The sequence below is a fragment of the Haliaeetus albicilla genome, chromosome Z (assembly GCF_947461875.1).
Source record: "Haliaeetus albicilla chromosome Z, bHalAlb1.1, whole genome shotgun sequence".
NCBI classification, from domain to species: domain Eukaryota; kingdom Metazoa; phylum Chordata; class Aves; order Accipitriformes; family Accipitridae; genus Haliaeetus; species Haliaeetus albicilla.
Genome location: NC_091516.1, coordinates 63,880,378 through 63,901,293, shown reverse-complemented (window position 1 = coordinate 63,901,293; position 20,916 = coordinate 63,880,378). Strand labels below are relative to the sequence as shown.

The window sequence follows — 20,916 nt, the reverse complement described above, 5'->3', positions numbered from 1 at the left end:
GTTCATACCTGATAACCAGTTCAACACTGAGCATATGAACGTGACACTTATGAGACATATTCTCTTAGGTCCCAAGCTATCCAACCAAACAACCTCAATTTACTTTCAGCTAGGACCAAATGTTCCTGAGAAGACTAAAACCTACAATGTATCAGGACTGCAAGGCAGATAACCAGCTGAAGCACTTAAGTACAACAGGGTCATCTTAACACAGAGCTGCAATGCATTTAAGCAGGTTGAGGTCAGTACTCCACCCCCACAATGACCAATGAACTGCCTTTAAATCCACCTTTTAAACCTTCCTCCAAGGCCAGGGAAAAACAAAAATGCAGCACAGTAATTCAGTGCATCATCTCTATTCTACTCAAAACACAAACCCCATTAACTCATTAACTTTCTCTGAGACCCAAACAAAATCATTTTCTTAAAAAAATCTCTTTTTAGAGACTTACCAACTCATCAGAAAGCTATTTATTAATCACATTCCCTATTGCAAAACATCCCATTTCATTTGTTTAATGAAGAGTTCCAGCCACTCAATGTTATGTCTTTTTGGCCATTCTGAAGTGCTTCCTAATGCCCCATCTTTTTCATGTCTGAACACCCATACTGTGCAATTACCTATAACATATAATTAAGATGTTACTTACACTTCCCTTAAGTAAACTGAAAGGACTCAGATCCCTTTAGACTAATGTCTGGAAACTAGACCTGTGGAGGTCTGTCTAGTTTTCTTTCTACTCTAATCAGTGTATTAGTCTCTGCGTTGGCTGACTTCACACCCTACCCCATTCAGTGTACTCTGACCATCTAGTACTGTCTTTTCTCAAAGCTTAGAGCTCAAAGAACACTTAAATTCTCTCATATCGCTTACACCACACTGCAGCTACAGATCTAGATTCTATGCCTTACCTACTCCACTGAGGTGTAAGGTTTCCTCTCACTGAATGGTTCAGATCAGGTGCATTCACTTACTACCACTTTAACATGCATGTGACAAGAATACTTTTTTAAGCTAATATATAGTTCAAATAGAGACTTGCAAAGCACAAGAAAGGTGAAAAAAATAGTATGCATCTTAATGCAGTATGTTGTGCCCATATACAAGCAAAAAATCAACAATCCAAATATACCCCTACATTGACATCCATGGCCATGAATTAGTTACTCCAACCATCTTCAGCATGCTGTACCACAAGTCAAGTCTCACACAGCTATCTAATGAGCATCAAATAGCAACAAGTACATACCTAATACCATTTCTCTTACACTCATCTGAACAGTTCTTGCCTGTAACAATAAACTCATTTCACAACCTCCTGGCAAGTGGGAGATTACAACTTGAAATGGAAGTTACTTCAGTTAAGAGCCTTACAAGGTTAACAGCTTCTGGTGATTCATTAAGAGACATTAAAGTACAGATCCAATCCTTAAAGCATGTATTTATGGACAGCAACAAAATAGTCAAAAATTAGTCTAACAGATCATATAAACTAGAAATATTGAAGGATTATGAGGAAACTGGGGATCAAGAAATACATAATACTGATTTTTATTCTCTGTAGAAATATTTTATACAGTCTTATCACTCAGGTACAACTTAAGTTACAACTAATGTGCAGACTAACAGCTCTGACCAAAAGGGGTGGTGATCACAGGCCCCTCACCACTCTCCAGCCACGCATTTCCCAAGTCTTCATTTGTACTGGCACCCAGTCTTACCTCATCCCACAAGGAGCCAGGTCAAAGAGCTAAAAAGATAAAATCATGTACTTTAGAGGGAGAACAAAGTTAGGTGTTGTTTGTTTCTCCACTGAAACAGGTCTCTAAAGTGAAACAAACACTAACCTAGAACAAGGTCCTGGCAAGGGCCTGTAAATCTGGCTGCTTCACTCTTAATTATCTACATGAAACACTGTTCGCAGAGTTACGCCCTGCAAGCTAAGCTACCAATTTAATGCAATGAGAATTTTTAGTATTTTTTATGTGACCAATAAATGTTTTTTAAAAAAACCTGATTGTTAGTGGGAAATAAACATCTATCACCAATAAATTAAAGATGTCCTCTGAAATTAATTTTGTTCAGGTACCTCAATGACATCAGAAGCTGTTACAAAAAAAAATATCCTTCATATTTAGTTTTAGAGATTTACTTTCACAGATCACTGTGCTGAATTGAGCTAAGTCTGTTATTTCCTTAATACATCTGACTCCCTACTGTACGAGTAAACTACAAGGCCTGACATCAAGAGAAGTCCTGGGGTGCTAATCTACTACTCCTTCAGCCAGACATACACTGAAGATGACATATTAACGGATGGACACAGGCCATTCTGACCATTTTACAGTTATAGGTCACTAATTCTTGTCACATCATTTGTCCTTATGTACATCTCGCTTCCTTAAGCGGCAGCTAATCTCACTTGAAGAACAGAACAGACTGATCACAAGGGTTTCCAAGTACATGGGTTGGCAAAGATCCATTTTTCTTCCCAGTTAACAGTCAACTCTTCATTTTATTCATCTTCTTCAGCTTCAAGACAAAAATAATACTTTTTGATGATGTATTACAAAAAAAGCACACTAAGAATACTTGCCACTTCTCTAGGTAAGCATTTGGTATGTTTCTAAACAAGCTCACCATAAGTCTCTTATCTTTCAAAGCTTTTACTTGTGCCCTGATTTCAAGACCAGCATTCTTTGTTATCTTGCCCAAGTTTATTTAGTGGAAAACTAACAACACTCAACTGCTATGCCAGGCAGCAGTCACCATGGTGAAGCCAGTACCTAGAACAGCCAATGTGAACAGTACTGGAGTGAGCTATTCCGCAGCAATCTCAGGAAGGATTCTGAACGGTTAATATTTAGGTCACATCGACACCTTCTTCACCTTCTGAGGCCTCCAAAAGACAACCTTAAACAGAACGAAAGAGAATAGCAAAGGTTTGCTTACATTATCTGCCCAGTCAGATGAGGCTGGGTCTCTGGCAAACTCCTAATACTGCACTTTAAATTGCATAAAGACAGTATCTTAAGAAACACAGGCAATAATTCTACTACATTAAAACTGTTACTTAAGGGAAGCAAATACTGTGATCTGGATGACTGTGCAACAAGTGGAATTGTGTCAGTGCATTTAAAAACACTCCATAGGCCACTTCTTTTACACCCTTTATAAATCGCTTCTAATCTAGCAGGCACATATTGCAGAGTTCAAAACCAACATGCCACCAGGGACTTCTTAACACAGTCTTATTTAAGGAAGAAGATAACACAAATCTGCTAGGATAGAAAATGGCCAAGTTACAGGATGGATTGTCAAATTTATTTATTTATTTATCAAATACAGTCTCTCTAAATGGAGGTAGGTAGTACTCTCAGTAGTGGTAACTTGTAAAATAAAATGAGTTAATTATTACCAGCGAACCAGTTTAATGTCTGATGACAAGCTGCCTTTTGATGTTTAAGAATCCCTGAAAAACACTCTCTGTAGCATTAATGTATATAGGCACTACCAGATCTCCAGCTATTCCCAGCTAATTATCACCGCAGAATCCAGACCTGCTTTTATATGGAGCATGCTAAAATAACACAAGATCAGGTTTAGAGATAAAGAAACACAGGCACACAGGTCTTCACTCCAGAAAGTTGACCACAGTAGCCTTCTTAATGGCTTATCAGGAAAGTCTTTTTGCTCACTGCAAAGTTATATTATTTCAACTCCATCACTGTGTTTAATCACTACATTTAGTCTGAGCAGAAATCTGTATTAAAGCTTTTATCCTTAGAACAGGATTTAAGTAGTTTCTTCCAGCTTACCACCCAGCAAATACCATAACTACAGCAAAGCCTCTGACAGAAACACAACCATTAAGAACTATGTGAGTTCACAGTGCCATAGAAGTGAAGTGCTGCATCAAGCAGAGTATGCCTCTCCTCCCACCTTAAGGGTATTTAATTATTTAATTACCAGCTTTCTCCTCCTTGCCCCCCTCCAATATCCCTACGCCATACACCTACCCACAGGCTTGAGGCCACACAGACAAAAAAAATGTAAGGGTACAACTGCCCATGGAGTTCATCAGCGTTCAACTTAACAGGGAAGTTCATTACAACTGAGCAAAACTTACTATTACAACTGAGTGAAAAACTTAAATGTTGTCAAATAAAAACTAAAATGATTGTTGCTGAGCAAGGCAATGTATTACCCAACCCCAAAACTGCAGCAGCTGCTGCCACTGCAAATTTACTAGCTGAATCAGGGGTTGAAGATAAAAGTTATGGAAGTTTTCAGACACGTAAGGAAAAGCTTACGTGGCACACTGCAAAAAACTAAACTGCCTTGCCTAAAGAGCAACATTCTATTAGTTCAACACAATTTCTTCTTCAGAAGAAAACTCTATTACCAGCATTACATTATCACCAACACCCATCAGACAACTCTATCCCGACATAATCTTCAGCTCCTGAAGATTTTCTTTTGTTCATCCACAGCTCTTCTTAACAGAAAGTAGAATCATTCACACCACACAGAAAAAACTGTCCATCAACAATTACTGATTTTCAGCAGTGCTCCAACACATCAGCGGTACCAGCAGCAGCCAGGCCCACAGCTGAAGAATCCACTCGCTCAACTGAACAAACATATCTCTCGCATACTGCCCACAGTGCCTTCATCATTAGTTGTATCAGCATTTATTACTCAGCATTAGGAAATGAGTCATGAGAATATGATTATTACATTAGGACTGAAAGATCATTCCTCAGTGGAAACTGGTGTTCCCTCAATATTCTCACCTTCTCTGATTTGCATTATTAATGAACAGATACTCACATTAGACAACCTCAGCAATACAGCACTAGACGCCAACAGCATCTAGTGCTGGCAGTCAACCGGATCCTTTTCTGCACTCCACTCATTTCTTCAGAATGTACAAATAACCAGTTCTCTGCCATTATAGTTTGTATTGAAACACAGACTGTGAATGTTTCTCAGTCTATCCAGAAGCATGTCTTAAAAACATTTAACGCCTGCAAGCATATGGTGTAAGCATGTCCACTATACTCTGTGCCCTGTACCAAAATAAATAGAACAGAAGTAAGCAAAACATCACTAGTATCTCTAAACTTCTAGGGGCAACTAATCCACCTAAGCAATCTAGTATGAAACAGCATAAGCTACCGCAAGAGTACTACGCAGTTAGCTGCTAACAGTGTGCCAGTAGCAAACCATATGCTAAAAACCCACACGGGTTTGGTTTTGCTTCACTACCACCTTCCATTTCCAAAGTGTGCACTCGCTGATGCTAGTGAGACTGCAAAACCCTTACTGCACAAAGTTTCTCGGACTAACGACAGTCTTAACAGTTCTGAAGCATGCAAGCCCTTCTTCAGGCCTGGAAGAAACTTCAGCACTCAATGCCAGCTGAGGACGCTTTCTTCCACCGAGACACCCATCCCTGCCGGACCAGGTAAGACGAAGGCAGTCAGCCCCCACACCACGGAGCTGACGGGCGCTGAGGGGAGCGCTGACCCCCGGCCCTTAGCCTGGGCCGGGCAGGAGACACACAGGCAGGTCAGAGCCACGCCGAGCGCCTCCGAACACATCCCGGCGCTCCGCTTCCCCCCAGGCCCACAGCGGCTCCCGCCGACACCCCACCACCCCCAGCCGGGAGCCCCGGGAGCTGGCCACCCCGCCACGGGGGATGACCCAGGAGGCCGCGGCCGCCGTCCGTGACCGGCACACCTGTGACCGGCACACCCGTGACCGGCACACCCGTGACCGGCACACCCGTGACCGCCTGTACTGGGCCTGGCTGAGACGGAGTTAGTTCTCCCCACAGCAGCCCTCGCAGCGCTGCGCTCTGCATCGGTAGCTAGGAAGGTGCCGGTAACACACCAGTGTTTTGGCTCCCACAGCATGGCGGCTGTCTCTCCAACATTTCTGCCCCCCTCAACGGCAGGCTGGGGCTGGGCCAGATCTTGGGAGGGGAGGCAGCCAGGACAGCTAGCCTAAACTAACCAAACAGATATTCCACACCGTATGACGTCAGCTCAGATGCAGAAGCTAAGTAAAGGGAGACGGAAGGGGGGCATTTTGGTCTTCCGGAGCAACCGCGACGCGCACCGAAGCCCTGCTTCCCGGGAAGTGGCCGGACGTCGCCTGCCGATGGGAAGCGGAGAGTAACATCATTTGGTTTTCTTTGCTTTCGCGCGCGACCTTCGCTTTCACTTTCTTAAACTGCCCTCACCTCGACCCACGAGCCCTTTGTTGTGTTTTCTCCCCCCCGTCCAGCTGAGGAGGGGGAGTGACGGAGCGGCTTCGGTGGGCACCCGGCGCCCAGCCAGGGTCGACCCGCCACACGGCCGCCGGGCCCCGCGTCCCCACCCCGCGCCCCGGCCCCACCGCGGCCGCCCGCCGGCCCCGTACGCACGGACTGACTCACCCCCCCGGCGGCGGAGCGGGGCTGCTCTCCCGGGCCGCCGGGCGAGGGGGACGGGCAGGACCCGGGGGGAGAACGCGGCGCTCCTGCTGCGGGGCGGGCACCGACGCCGCCGGCCGCTCACTTCACAGGCCGCCCCTCCCCCCCGCCAGCGGCTGCCGGACGGCGACGGCTACGCCCCTTGTTTGCGCGCCCAGCCGCACCCTCGGCGCATGCGCGCCCGCGCCCCGCCCCGCCCCGGCGGGCGGCGGGCAGCGGGCAGCGGGAGGCGGGCGGAGCCGGCGTCGTGACTGACGCCTCCCTCCACGCGGGGCCCCCGCGGCCCGCCGGCAGAGGGCGCCGCCACGCAGGCCTGCCGGCGCGCCGCGGCTCGCGCCCCGGCCCCCGCCCCCGCCCGTTCTCTTGACGTCACCCTCCGCAGTGACGCGACGCTCACCCCGGCAGCCTCGTCACCAGATGGGGCGGAGCCAGGGGAGGGGTTAGGCGGAGGCGAGGGCGGAGGCGAGCGGCGGCTGCTTCATCTCGTGGGGAAACCGCTGTTAAACTAACTAAAGCTGGCTGTTTCGCCAAAGCAACGGTTGCCGCGCTATTACTGTGTCATTAAAGGCGGCATCACTAACGCGCTGCCCTGGTTTGGCCCCCAGTGATGTCACCACAGGACGCTTCTAGGCACTTCCACAAGATCCCTCTTTTGACAGTAAATTTATTCCAGCGGGTGGCTGTGCAGAGATCACTACGGTTCCGTGGGCTTTTCCACGTGGATTGTTTTCTTCACGGTGCGTAGTCTCAAGACGGCCAGGAGTGTGACTTCTGAAGCGTTTTTACCGGATTTTCACGTGTTTCCGCACCAGGAACTGAAGAAATACTGTTTTGAGAAGGGAATTTTTGGCAGCAGGCGCGTACGGGGTCCGATGACCCCCGGGCTTCGAGCTGACTCCCCAGCGCGCCGCCTCCTCTATCCTGTTCCAAAACATCCTCTTTCATCTCCATGGCGCGAGCTAGCATGTAACTAACCTTCCTCTGATGAGCCAGAGCCTCCTCTTTGTCATTTACCTGTGCATTTATTAAAAGAGAAAGAAAATACACTAGTTTATGAGCTAGGAACAAGGCAGTCCATGTAAATCGACAGTTTTATGCGCTCCCCTAAGGACTCACGATGAATAGTTCAACAAAATACTAACCAAATCTATTAAGATCTTCAGGATTTCGTGAGGATTGTCTAGCTCTTCAACCTTCCTACAGTCCACATCTGACGAGAGCAGGCCCGAGAGTTTTTGCCCCAGACTGTTCTTGTTCCCTTGTAACTTCACACGTCCTAAGGAAAAGAACAGTACAAGAACTGTGGAATTGCCTGGGAGGAGAAAAACTACTTTGGAAGAAAACTGGATTCTGAACCATCTCCTCCAAAAGGGCAACGCGAGCTACAGCTTCTCCCATTGTACACAGAGTGGCAGATTACTTGCATGCAGCACCACCCTTACCGTCACTTAAAGGCTAAACAGACCTTTCATCAGACCGATGGGCAAATTGAAAATAAAATTCTTTTTGCTGTATGGGAAATACACTTTGACGCTCTAGTTAAGCAACAATTCTTGGTAATTTGGTTTTAAACAGTCAGCCTGAAAAAAAAGATTCTTTGACATAAGCTGTTTAAAAGTTTCTAAGATTTCTAAACCGATTAAATTACTTTAAAATTATGAAATGTATGTATCGGGATGTAGAGCTCGGAAATGATGATGTCAGTACAGGGGAAACAGATATTCAAGATGTATGCTGCTTTAGTGTTACATCCCAAGGGTGCTGAAGGAATCTAGAAGACCCACCAAACTTCTAAGCCTGGCACCTCCAGGTAAATGCTAACACAAATGTACCTTGAAGTGCCACTTCTAAATTCTGCTATGGTTTTGATCATGACATAAGCACTTAAACACTCCTCTTTATGCTTTCTTAAAGAAGAAAAGGATAATAAGAATTCTTTCGCTTTTATAGAGTGCTTTGCAACTCACAGATGACCATGTGAAGTATAAGAGTAGTAAATACTGATGTAGATACATAGACATAATGAAAAACGGCATTGTATTTAGTATTTCAGTGAAAGCTCAGTATATATTTTTTGCATTTCTCCTCCTTCCCTAACTCTTACATAGAGATCATTTTAAAAAAACCCAGCACATTAAACTGCTGATAGCATCTACAATGGCCAGGCTAAACTTGGCAGATGTTAGCTTTTTGGTGCTGTTTTCATAACAAACAACCTTAATATCCAGCATGTTATTGTCATCCTGGGTAACAGCTTATTTATTCGAGCATGTTTTTACTCAGATAATACAGTTCATGAATGTGTAATAAAAAAGAGCTACATTAAAAGCCTAGACTGGTAGCTCCCATGTCCTACAGTAGTATTTATATATTCCACTTAGACACACTTCCCTACATATGTGAAGCTTCTGGTAGAAATTCTTCAGCTACATGACACACTATTTAACGTATTTATGGTTTTGACGTAACTTTGTTCCCTTTTTCTTGGCTCTTCAGAAGCCTCAGTCAGCAATTAAACCACAACCATACATTTAATACAGCAAGAAAGTCTGCCTGTGCCACTTGTCAGCCAACTTCTTTTCCAGTCAACCATTACAGACGTACAGCATGCACAGTTACCATCGTCTTTCAGACGTCTCCAGTTCATAAATTTCGTTTCCTTCTTAATCTTTATCACTTCTGCAAGCCTCAGGGCTTGGTCCTTCCTCTGCATTAGCTGCTGCTCAAATGCAATTCTGAAGGCATCTGCCATTACATAAGCTTCATCTTTACTCTTCTTCAGATTTTCAATCTGGTTTTAATTTAGAGAAAATTAAGGTATATTAAGCAATTTGGAAGCAATAGACAATTTAAAATGTATATTAAAAGACAGACGGAAGTCATTAACGCAGTCAACCTGTAAATAAATATAATCAGGGAAGTAGTACAAACCAAATGAAGTGCTTTCTTGCCATGCTAAGAAACACATTTTGAAATGTGTATTGAAGTCCTTACCCTTCCTCCTCTACGCACGCACACACTACCACCCATCCACACAGGCAAGCTTCCAGCACTGCCTGTTTATCTCTGCGCATGTAGAAGAGCTCAAGATGACATATGCCGGTTGGGCCAGGAGCAAAAGGAGCAAAAGAATGGTATCTATGTCAGGATTAATAACTTTGGTACAAAAGGGACATGACAGTACTTGTTTTCAAAACCACTAAGTCAACTGGGACTTCTGCAGTGGGACCACGAGGATGGTTACCACGTTTGCAGACTCAAATACAAAACAGAATAAAAATTCTAAAACTATAGAATTTCACTAAATTAAAAAACTTAAGAGCTTGGAAATCATGTTACTGATTTAAGTGTGATGTAAATGTGTAGTTTTCAGCAAGATCAGCTTCCTGACCTAGCTGGGAGAGCAGGCTTGTGAGTGCTGATGTCAATGCAAGGAAGGGGTGGAATGTACTGCCAGGCAGGCAGGAAGGGAAAGGGTCGGTGGTAGTCCACGCTGACACTGTCTATACATTTATGGAGTGCACATGCTTAGAGTGTTTTTCCTTTTTTTAGATTAAAAAATATGGGTGGAAGGAAAAAGAATGAGAAAAAGAATTCTCTTTTTACTAGTAAAGCTGGTTGATATCATAGTTACAGTTTTATATCAGCAAAAGTTAGGGCATTACAAGCATTACAAACATTATTTCTGAGAAGCATTCTTGTTTTAAGACACATTAGTTTGTGTAAGCTGCAGTAGCGTGTTTCTGGCTTTATTTGGTTTTGAGCACGAGCACAAACACCCTTCTGCTTGTTCAGATCTAAGCCAAGCAGCGTTACCTCTTGCTTGAGATGAAGAAGTTGCTTTCGAGTTACAGCTGCCATTTTAGCACAGGGGCAAGGTTGCCCTCCAGATGTATTGCAGGTGCAGGCTCCAAGAACTGCCAGCTTAAAATCCAAAACAAACCACCAGTTAAGTATCTATCTGAATATGCCACGACTAGCAAAAAAACATCCCGAAACTCCAAAGGGAGTGTAAAGGGTCAGGGGAAGCAAGCTACAAGAGATTTAGGCACAATTTCTTTTGACTCACAACCACACACATTAAATGTTTTTTTCTGCAAGATAACCTAAAGGCAAAAATTTTTGGCCTGTGTATGCCTGCGTATCCCTGCAGACCTCATTAGAATTTTTTTTTCACTCAATAAAGTAAAGCAGTAGGCCTAGGAGTTAAGAATTAAGATACAGAGAATTAAAAAATAAGCATGCTGGCTTCTGAAAGATAGCCTGATACTCATGCTGTTTACTGTTTCTTTGCAAGATAGGAATCATGACACACCACAAATTAGAAAACTGATTAACAGGCACACAAGGGCATATTGTCATTAGCTAAAATTTGGTTCAAAGAAACAGTTAAATAATCAGTAAGCAAAATTTATCTATATTTTGCATATAAACATAGCTTTGAACCAGCCATTTTGAAAATCATGCAAGTCCTACTTACTTCAAGACCTGTAAAATCTGTAATGCCACTTTTATTCAAGGACATGTTTTCCTGAACAACCTTCTGTTGCTTCACATCTAGCATTGCAAGAAATTCCAAACACTGCTGATTCAGGACTATGAAATAAAACAAGGAAAGTGATTACAAAGTCTGCTGCTCTGATTTCTTAATTTCTGAGTTTAACTACACCCAAATGAAGCAGTCCTATAGTTCAAGCAGCAGCTTGGGAATACAATGAGACTATGTGGATCTAGAAACTCAGATCCCAGTTGTCTTTCCTTCTGTGTTTTCCCAGAGGTAATGACCGACTTACAGAGATACCGTTTCATGTATTACTCTGCCTCAGTACTAAGTGCTTATCTCTTTGTACACTTACAACTAAGACAGCTGCTTTTTTAGAATAGCACAGTATTGGGAAAATAATATCAGCTGTTTTAAAGCTTTTTGGAAACCAAAAATACAGGAAAGGGGCTTGAGCCATCTGATCCAGCCAGACGCCTGCACAATCTGCAGTTTGAAAAGCTCCACTATAAAGCCATCAAGGTGAATACTTCCAAGTTTGTACTAAGGTAACCTATGTCTCTATGTTAAAATAGAATGTCTTCAGTGCAGATTGTCATTGTAGCAGAAGCACTTGATGGTTCCCCTGGCTGCTGTTGCCTCCTTCCAGGACACGACCAGGAGCATGGTCCGGTTGTGTCCCTCCACACCCACGGTGTCACCACACCAGGGAGATAAGGTAGGTATACTTCTTTCACACCTGATCTACTCTTTAAGCTATGCATACCTGACTTTTCCTGTCATTTAATGTTTTTTCTTTTTTGTTCAAGTGACAATGTGAGAAAACAACAAACACAACTTGTCTGTTTAAAGAGGGCTTCTGCATATCCACTAATATCAGCTGCCAGTAACAAGAGACTTATCCCAACAGAAAACTTCCTTCATTGCTAAATCCTGAATTATTCCTCAGAAACAGTATATTAAGAGGAACAGCTGTTGGTGGCTTACTTGTGTTTTCAGCTTTAAGAGTTTTAACTTCTTCTGTTCTCAGTTTCAAAGCTTCCTTAAGAGCTGCATTTTCACAATATATCCTACAGAAGTTAGAAAAAAGCTGTATTAGCTTCTAATAAAATACTTTAAAATGGCTACTCAAATGAAAAAAAATAAATTAGCCTGTTAAAACATTGTATCTAATACTTCTGCAAATTAAAATTAGGATTACTGGAAAGATTGAAGAAAAAAATCAAAACTGAAAAGAGTTGTGTATTTGGTTTGACAAGGTATCATCCATGCAGCATTACACAAGCAGTTTCCTCACTTGTACATTTGTTTATGGAAAAAATTGTAAAATTTTTCCATAACAATATCTGTACCAATAATATGCAGTACGTTGTTAGATCCAAATCTGCTAGCCAGGCGCTAATAAACCTGAAACTACTCCCACCTAACCCTCTGAACAAGTTCTGTGTGTAGGCTTGGTCTGACTGGCACTGAACCAAGGCTAAGCAAGCAGGCTACACCAGGCTGCCTTCTATGGAGTCACTCCTCGTTACCCAGGCTGCAGGTGGCTGGGCAGGCAGCAAAACCAGGAATCTCTGCACTCATGCAGAGGTTTCTCTGCAACCCAGATAGCGTGCACTGTTCAAACAGGCTCCCCTTGTTCATGAAACCACACCCTCACACAACCAATTTAAATGCGCCCAAGTACGGCCAAGTGAATGTTAAAAAAAGAAATAAAAAAAAATTCATTCACATGTAAGTAGATGGTGCCAACAACTTCAGGGTTTAACAAGAGGTGAGTTTTAAGTACCACGTAACCATTAGAAACAAAAAGAAATTTGTAATTACGGACCTCTGAAACACCTGCTAGAAATCTCTTCCTTGAAAGAACAAAATTGCTATTGGACATGTGACAACATGGCTCTGGTCTGAATTTTAGAAAGTAAACTTCCTGTAGTCTTAATGCTGTTCTCAACAGCAGTACTTTTGAGCGTTGCAACCTGAGTACATACAATATGCATTTATAATGCATTTTTCCTTGAAGTATTTAAGTATTTCCTTCCTGAAAAGAAAAGTGGCAATCTGAAGTCCTAAATGTTAAAGGAATACAATTTATTTGATGCATCTCTTCAGCTGTCAGTAAATGCAGCACACTGTAAATTCCTGGTTTTGTTTAAAACTAAATAGTAGCCTGGATTATTTCACTTGAATAAACAATGGGAAATACACATTCTTCTCATCCTTGTCTCAAAAAGAAAACTTTTTGCAAAGTGGACTGAGCTCCTGGCTTGCAGTCTTCTAAAGCCACGTCTCTAGCTTTCAACTGTTAACACTAGTTTTGTTGCTCCAAACTACCCTGCTAAGTCAGCAAAGCCAAAGGGTTTTTCAAGAGGTATCCCTTGACAAGCAACTAAGTTAACAGGTGAACAAGACACAGTATCATAACAAAACTCTTACGAATGAACTGTTTGTAAACTTTTGGCTTATTCTTTGATTCAAAGTTTGAAAATTTTAAATTAAATTCTCCACTTAAATAATAATAATTCTGATGGGTAGCCTTCAGAGATATCTTTTCTACATTTAAGTAAGTGAGCCTGCTGGTCACATTTTTCAAGGCCTGATATTGTGTTATTAGTTTAGTGCCTCTGGCATCTTCTGCTTGCCTAACCACACCTGCTGTCCGTCCAGAGTAACTCTTATTTAAACAAAGAACCAGTTGATCAGCCTCCCTCAAGAGCATTCCATTTTACCTGTACGTATGCTCATACCTACAATGCAAGAAAATAAAGCAATGATTAACCAGCAAATGATATTTCCACACGCATGCACATACCATTATTTTCTATGCCTCATTTACATTTAAAGTAAATAAGGACAGTCTGGCTCCAGCTGGCTAACATAATAACGTAATAGGATGAAAATGAAAACTCAGCCTAACAAAGCTAGCCTATATACACACTAAAGAATTGAGACTTAGTAATTCTAGTAGTTTTAATTGAAAAATACAAATGTGACTAGCATGAAAATTAAATAAATATTCCCAAGTCTGGAAGGAAATTAGGAAAACACAAAAACTCCAGAAAACCTGATGAAGCAAACTTGGAACACAGGGAAGATGACATAATAGCATTTAATGCAATTAAAAAAAACCCCGAAGATACACAATGTAAGTCAAATACCTGTCATATTTTTCTGTCCATGTGTCTTCTATGTTTTTAAATCTATCCTGATCAAATTCAATTTCCCATTGCAAAATATTTATTTCCTGTGGAAACAAAACAAACCTGCAGCAGTTCATTACAAGCCTCCCATTGAAAGGAAGAAGAGGAACTGCTGGTGCTGACTTTGGCACTGACAGAGATCTATGTGACCAACAGTGATGACAACTGATGACACCGTTAAAAATACATCTGGTGCCAGACACCAAAACCTTTCTGCATCACTGATCTATGGATTCCAGACTCTGCTGCATTAATTAATGCTTGTAGCGGCTTATGACAAAAACCAACCCACGCTGCCACATTTCCCCGTCCCCTTACTGTTCGGTGGAAAGGCCACACAGGAAGAGAAAAAAAGCATAAAACTCAGTTTAACAAAGTAGCTCAATGTCACCTTCCTCTTCCCCATCTTCCCTATGAAAATTGGGCACCCGTTTCTTAGACTCGTTGGGAAGTTCTAGCTTAATAACTAAGAAATAGTGCAACTCACTATGAATGACTGTGAAACTCACAACAAAGATGAACTGAAAGTACAGAAAGAAGTCTAGTAACCTTCAGGTGTTATTTGTACACACTATAGCATAAAAACATCTAGATGAAAAGCACGATACATTAACATTTTCCCTTTCTATGAAAAAGGAATAAGAATACTTTCACAAAAACCTTGAGCTAATGGCAGATTTGTACCAATTTAAATAAACAGTCTGATAACCTCATACTAATAGCAGTGGACTTCTCTGTTTTTGCACAGGTGTGAAGGAAACATGCACCCTTACCTTTTCTAAAGTTCTCTTTTCTTCCTCAGTTTTCTTAAGCATTGCTTTTGTATGACTAGTGGCTTTATTAAACACTGCCTGCAAAAAAAAGCACAACTGTCAAATGCTGTAAGTAAGTTTACTTAATTTGGCTTTAGCCACATTTTCAGTTTGACATCAAGAGAAGTTCACATTCTTGGTTAAACAGGAGCGTGCAGAATTACAAACGTTAGCAACTTGCTTGTAAGTCCCAGTGAGTTCTAATTTCAAGTCACAAATAGCTATGTTGCATAGCAAACTTGTGTTTCAATCCCATAATCTTTTCTATTGAAAAATGTAGCGTCATTTAAAATGAGATCATGTCTTCTTTAGGGCTTGTCCACAAAATCAGCTCTTAGAAGACTTGGTTACAACATACTTACACTTTGATCCAGGTGTAACTTACTACGAATGTCTGAGGGTAGAAACTGCAGAACTGTAAATGGGTTATGCAAGTAGGCTAAAAAACAGGAATTGATTTCTACATTATTCATTGTGATAGTGAATAAAAATACTACAAACTGTGAACAGAAGACTGACCTAACATTTACTGCATACTGTCCTCTAAGACAACAGATGGAGAAATCATCTGAAAATATCTGTGCTTTGCAGCAGAATTTCAAGCATTGGCAAAATCTATAACTTAAGGGGCTGGAAAGAAGGCCTTGTTCTTTAAGTTAAATGGATAAATCCTCAAGGATCCTCAAAGATAAAATTATGAGAATTTGCTACAACAGTAAAGTCTTCTTAAATAGCCACAACAGTTCCATGCAGAAAAAAGTAGTAAATCATAGAAGCCAAGTCTGTAGACACTTGCAGACTCAAGGCTTTAAACTGTAGCCCTGGGAAGAACTTAGGTTTGGGGGGTTTTGATGAAGAGTGGCAGGAAGATTCATTCTGTTTTCCCTCCTTTACCACTAAGTACCTAAATGATTTCTGAACAACTCCTACCATGCTCTGCAGAATTCTTAGGGCTTCATCTTTTCCTTCAAGCTGTCTTTGAGATGCTTCAAGCTCAACTTTCAAAATTTCAACTTCCTGAAACAAAATAAAATAGGTACACTGAGTAAAAGCCAAGGTAATCCTGTTAAAATTTGACTGTAACAGCAATGTAAATTTGCCCTTTTCAAAAAACAATCTTCTCATCTTTCTAGTCTATATGATTCTTCTGACTCATAGCTTGCTTACGATGAAGAAACGTTAACAGTGCACGCTAGCACAAAATCCTTAAAGAAGAATACTTGTAATTATTATTCTGTCTGTTCTCTTCCAGTGTATGTGGAAAATAAACCACTGCAGTTCTGCTTTGCTAAAGAAGTTTTATATAGAAACATAGGTATGGAGTTTTAAAATAAGTAAGCAGAACAGAATACAGTTTTCTTACATATGCAGTGGCAAATATTACAAATCTATACTAAACTATAAATGCTATATTAATATGACATACTATATTATACAAAATATCCATACTCTATAGTGCGAGTATCATGTTAGGACTGTTAGATCAAAACCACTAGTTGTCTAGAACAAAACAACAACAAAACAGATTCCTGCTCCAGGTACATGCCAATCACGTCTTTGTGCAACATTCCCCCCCTTCAGAAGAAAGCAGCTTTTCAATTTTCAAGAGTTAAAAGAAAATTTACTGCTTTGTATACTTATCTTTCCTTAACCCCTTTGTAGGTCACTCAGTTTGTTCACTTGTGGTCATACCAAACTTTTTTTCATAGTTCTTCCAGCTCTATTACTTCAACAATTGACACTGAAATTGTACCTGGGAGCAGTGGCAATTTATCAGTTTTGTCTAACTGGAAATGAGTAAGGTTCCTTGACATTTTAACTTGCTGTGCACTGAAGGTTCTTCATGCTAATATAACTTGAAAATGACCTACCATGTGCTATCCTGAGGTTAAAGAACACAATGCAGATGAAGTGTGTATTTTTACAGCTGAGGTCACCCTGCTCTTTCTCCCTGGACTGATGCCAACACATCAACACATTTAACCACAGGAAAATGAAAATGTAGGCGTTAACTACCTTTGAACAAAAATGCAGATTAAAAACCCACTGCAGATTTTCAGGCCCCAAAGCTTAATAAAAAAAGAACACCTGCTAGAAAAGGAGTACAATCCTTAAAAAAGGAGTATAATCCTTTTAATATTATCTACGTCTTTAAAAATACTCCTCCCCCCCCCCCCCAAAAAAAAAATCCAGATTATAACTGCAGCTCACACTCTGATTTCCTGGCATAAAATTTAACGAGGCTTCCAACTACCACTCTAATTTCAAGTACCTGAATCCACCCAAGATTCTGGACATGCCAAGATCTTCAGCTAACCTAACACTGTGCTTTACTTTGCTATGTTAAAAGGAAATGCAAATTTCAAGAGCAGCGTACTTGGCACAGTTACTAACCTCTAAAGCTTCCCGAAGTTGTTGCTTTAGTTCTTCATTTGACACTTCACTATTACATGCTGTAGGATTGATAAGAGATATGAAATGATGAGATACTATAATATTTACAAAAGAAAACATGAGAATTTGCTTTACCCAGAAAACAGGTAACATGCAGAGGTCAATTTTCATCTTTGTGGTTTTTTTCTTCTGGAGTTAACATAAACAGATTCAAGCAATATATAAATACTAAGCTCAAACACATTGTTTCACAGTTAAAGTGAAATGGGAAAAAAGGTCAGTTGTAAGGAGACCTAAAATAAGGACAATTATTTTAGAGTTTCCTTTAAAAATAACCCCACAACAAAATCGCCATCTTGATTAAAAACATAATTTCATTTTTTAGATTCTTTTCACCTTGTAACTTTCCAACAACCAAAGTCAACACAAGAGTAGCTAGCACTGTTTAGAACTAGAGGCAATTTTCAACAGGTGAAGATAAGTACGGTGGTGGAGTATCCCACAAGATCCTATATTCCCCTAAACAAGCAGTTACTACTGGTATGTATTGTTGTTCTTAAACTGAGCATTGCAGAGATGTGTTAAGATGCAGCCTCCTACTAAATCAAAGTCAGGTTCATGTGGACTTTAGTCATGCTTTCATGGATATTGCTGTGTGAAAGACCTAGATCTAAGACAGGCATCACACAGAGACCAGGAGAAGGACAGTGAAAACAATAGGAATTACGCTGCTCTTGTGACATCTTCGCACTGAAGATGCTGAAACCAATAAAGAATAATTACTGCGGTGTGTGGAGAGAATAGTGGGGACTTGTTCTAAAGGAGAGAAATAAGCAAGCTATATGGAAATACTTCAGTCAAAATACTAAAAATGGCTAAAAATACAAGGGAAGGGAGCTAAATTGTAATGAATAGCGCTGCCTAGATTTGATTTTATTTACAGCAGTGTAGTCTTCACAAAAAAATGAATGCCAGCACGGGGAGAACAGAAATGGGCAGGTTCTTAAAACAACAGCTTAACCTCAAAAGTATGCCAATTCACAAACTTCCAACTAAATAGCAAGCAGCATTTTGAATATTTAGCCACAACCTTTAGATACACTCTCTAGGAAGACACACTTAAACCAGGAATCCAAGCAATTCCATTCAATTTCATATATGTATTTAGAGGAAAACAATGCTGTCCCCCACCACAAGATGCTCTTCGCTCAATGTCACTTCCAAACGCAAGACTAAGCACTTTAAAAATGGTCATTTTACACTAAGAAGGGCCACAGCCTCATTCACTTGAAAATCAATTCTGCTATTGATGTTTTGGGAGGAAGATGCAGGAACAGAGATACTCCTCTGCTGCCTCAATGGCATCGAGCATCTCCTTTTGCGACTCCCAACAGCAGCAGACTTACTTACAGGCTGCACCAACCAACCTGTGAGGCTGCGCTGCATCCCGCTTCTTGGAATCCTTCCGAGATCTCCAAAGTGTTTTGGCAAACAGTTTGAGTTAAAGTTGATGATACCTTGTGAAGCAGCTGAACTGCTCAGTTCTGCTAACAGAGCTTTTTCTTATGGTGAATAATCAACTTCTAAATTACTCTTACCACAGCTATTTTGTTGCGTGGAACTGGTAACAGGCTTTTTGGATGATCCGTCGTAAGAACTGTTTCGTTTTGAACCGGGAAGAGCTGCAGCATCATTTTCTTCCACTCTCTTTGCTAACAAGAGAGAATTGCAAACCTTTCCAGATGCCTTCCTAGATCTAAACGAATAGGAGTTTTGTAAATTCTCCCCTTCGTAAATGCCTCCAGGTCTTCTCCCGAGTCCGTTTCCCAGGTCTCCGCATGTCATGTCATCCTCTTCTGCTTCCTCCATCTTCTTCTCCTCCTGGATTTTTTTTTTTGTTGGTTATTTTTGTTTGGCGTTTGGTTGTGGTTTTTTTTTTTAACTCCTGACTGAGGGCACTTCACTTACTGGCAACTGAGCGGTGCCTCCCGCAAAACAACGAGTTATTTTACCTAGAAAAAAACCCAGAAAAACTCCATCGCTAAAGCAGCAAAACATTAAAGTGAAAAAACCCGAAGCCCTCGGTGCCCGGCCGCTTCCCGTACCGGGTTCGGGCTGCCCGAGACCGCTCCCGCCCCACGGTAACACACCACAGCGCGGAAACCGGCGGCGGGGGACGGACGGACGGACGGACGGACGGACGGAGGGAGGGACGACGACACGGCGGCGGCAGCGCCTGGGTGATACCCCGACCCCGGCCCCGGCCCCGGTGCCGGTCCCGCAGAGCCCCGTCCCACCTGCCCGCCCGGCCTGGGCGCTGCCGGTCCCGCCTCCGGGGCGGGCGGGAGCGGGGCGGCAGCTCCGCGGGGACGGAGCGACAAGCGGGCTTAGCTGTCCGTTTGCCTTCGTTAACAGAGGTCTACAGCCTGCGTGCAGCTCCCCCCGCACCCCCCCACCCCAGCCCCAGCAGCGTTTACGGAAACCCCAAGCAGCTTTTGGAAACGTGATTTTTACGGTGGAAGAGCCGGCAGCGGTGCAGGCGCTTCCACGCCAGAGATCGATCACCCGCCGCCTGGTTTCCCCTTCACGCAATAACCCCGACAGCCGCGGTTCGAGAGGAACACACGTACGCGTGCCTTTCCACGGCGCTTGGTCCCGATTCTGCAAGGAAACCCCTGATTTTTCACCGTTTGGGTTTACAGAAGGGTGAAACTGCTGATGCGGTACCATTCCTCTGTTAAGTCTCACCAAAAAAATCTAGACCCAACTTGGAATAAAAGAACCTGTAACTACGTAATCGTAATACCCTTCACAACAGGAATTTTCAAGCAAATAAGAGTTTTACTATTCAAACTCGTGTATATAAAAAGTTCATTGGCAAGCACTTTCTACAGACTCTTTCACAAGGCTTTACAAGCCACCTTTTCGGTGAAGAAAAGTTATTTCTCCTTTGCGCAGCCACGCTCTCCTAGGACCCAGGCTTTACAAGCAATTACAACAGATGCCTGCCAGTATTTGAAATGTAACCATGGTTTGGATCACCGCAGGTTCGTTATCTTGCCAAATGATGTACTTCCTTGATAAACTTACAGTGTTAAGTATGTTCCATGATTGGGGTGGGTGATGGAGAATACAGAGAGAAAAAGGAGAAAGAACATTTCTTCTTAATATTCCACACCACTGCCAATATAGCCAATGTTTCCTTATGCCATAAGTAATTCTCGAAGTTCTGTGTAATTATTTTAAAATACCTCTTACCAAGTCACTTCTCTTCCTCCAAAATAAAGCACCCTCCTCAAAATATATCATACACCCCCTGACGCTACATTAGCCTCCACACATTCAAGAATACAGCGCAGTATAGCATGTTTTAGTCTAACAGTTCAGAAACAAACTCACTCATTTGCAGGACACTGTTTTACCCTTTAGAATTCAAAAGCTCCTCAACTGCCATCACTTATCAGGATTTCACAGTTTTCTTGTGGGGGGAAGGTTTGATTTTAATCATAAGCTCAAAAAAATTTCTG

General features: G+C 42.0%; 2 protein-coding genes across 3 annotated transcripts in view; both read right to left on the bottom strand.

Moving 5' to 3' along the window:
* The window catches only part of ZFYVE16 (zinc finger FYVE-type containing 16), a 35,592-nt gene extending 28,944 nt beyond the window's left edge, over window positions 1-6,648 (bottom strand). The window contains exon 1 of one of the 2 annotated variants that reach the window (XR_011323440.1): window positions 6,449-6,648. The gene's annotated coding sequence lies outside the window, so the exon portion shown is untranslated. The remainder of the gene's footprint in view (window positions 1-6,448) is intronic. The other variant, XM_069777437.1, reaches the window with a different exon arrangement.
* A 307-nt stretch (window positions 6,649-6,955) lies between these two features.
* Window positions 6,956-19,582, bottom strand: CCDC125 (coiled-coil domain containing 125). Its single transcript, XM_069775856.1, is given in 13 exon segments — window positions 6,956-7,231; window positions 7,233-7,496; window positions 7,625-7,758; window positions 9,102-9,273; window positions 10,299-10,406; window positions 10,963-11,078; window positions 11,971-12,053; window positions 13,713-13,730; window positions 14,142-14,227; window positions 14,957-15,034; window positions 15,926-16,012; window positions 17,390-17,448; window positions 18,988-19,582. Coding segments are annotated over 13 exon segments (1,599 nt in total). The 5' UTR covers window positions 19,259-19,582; the 3' UTR covers window positions 6,956-7,108.
* Between the last annotated feature and the right edge of the window lie 1,334 nt (window positions 19,583-20,916).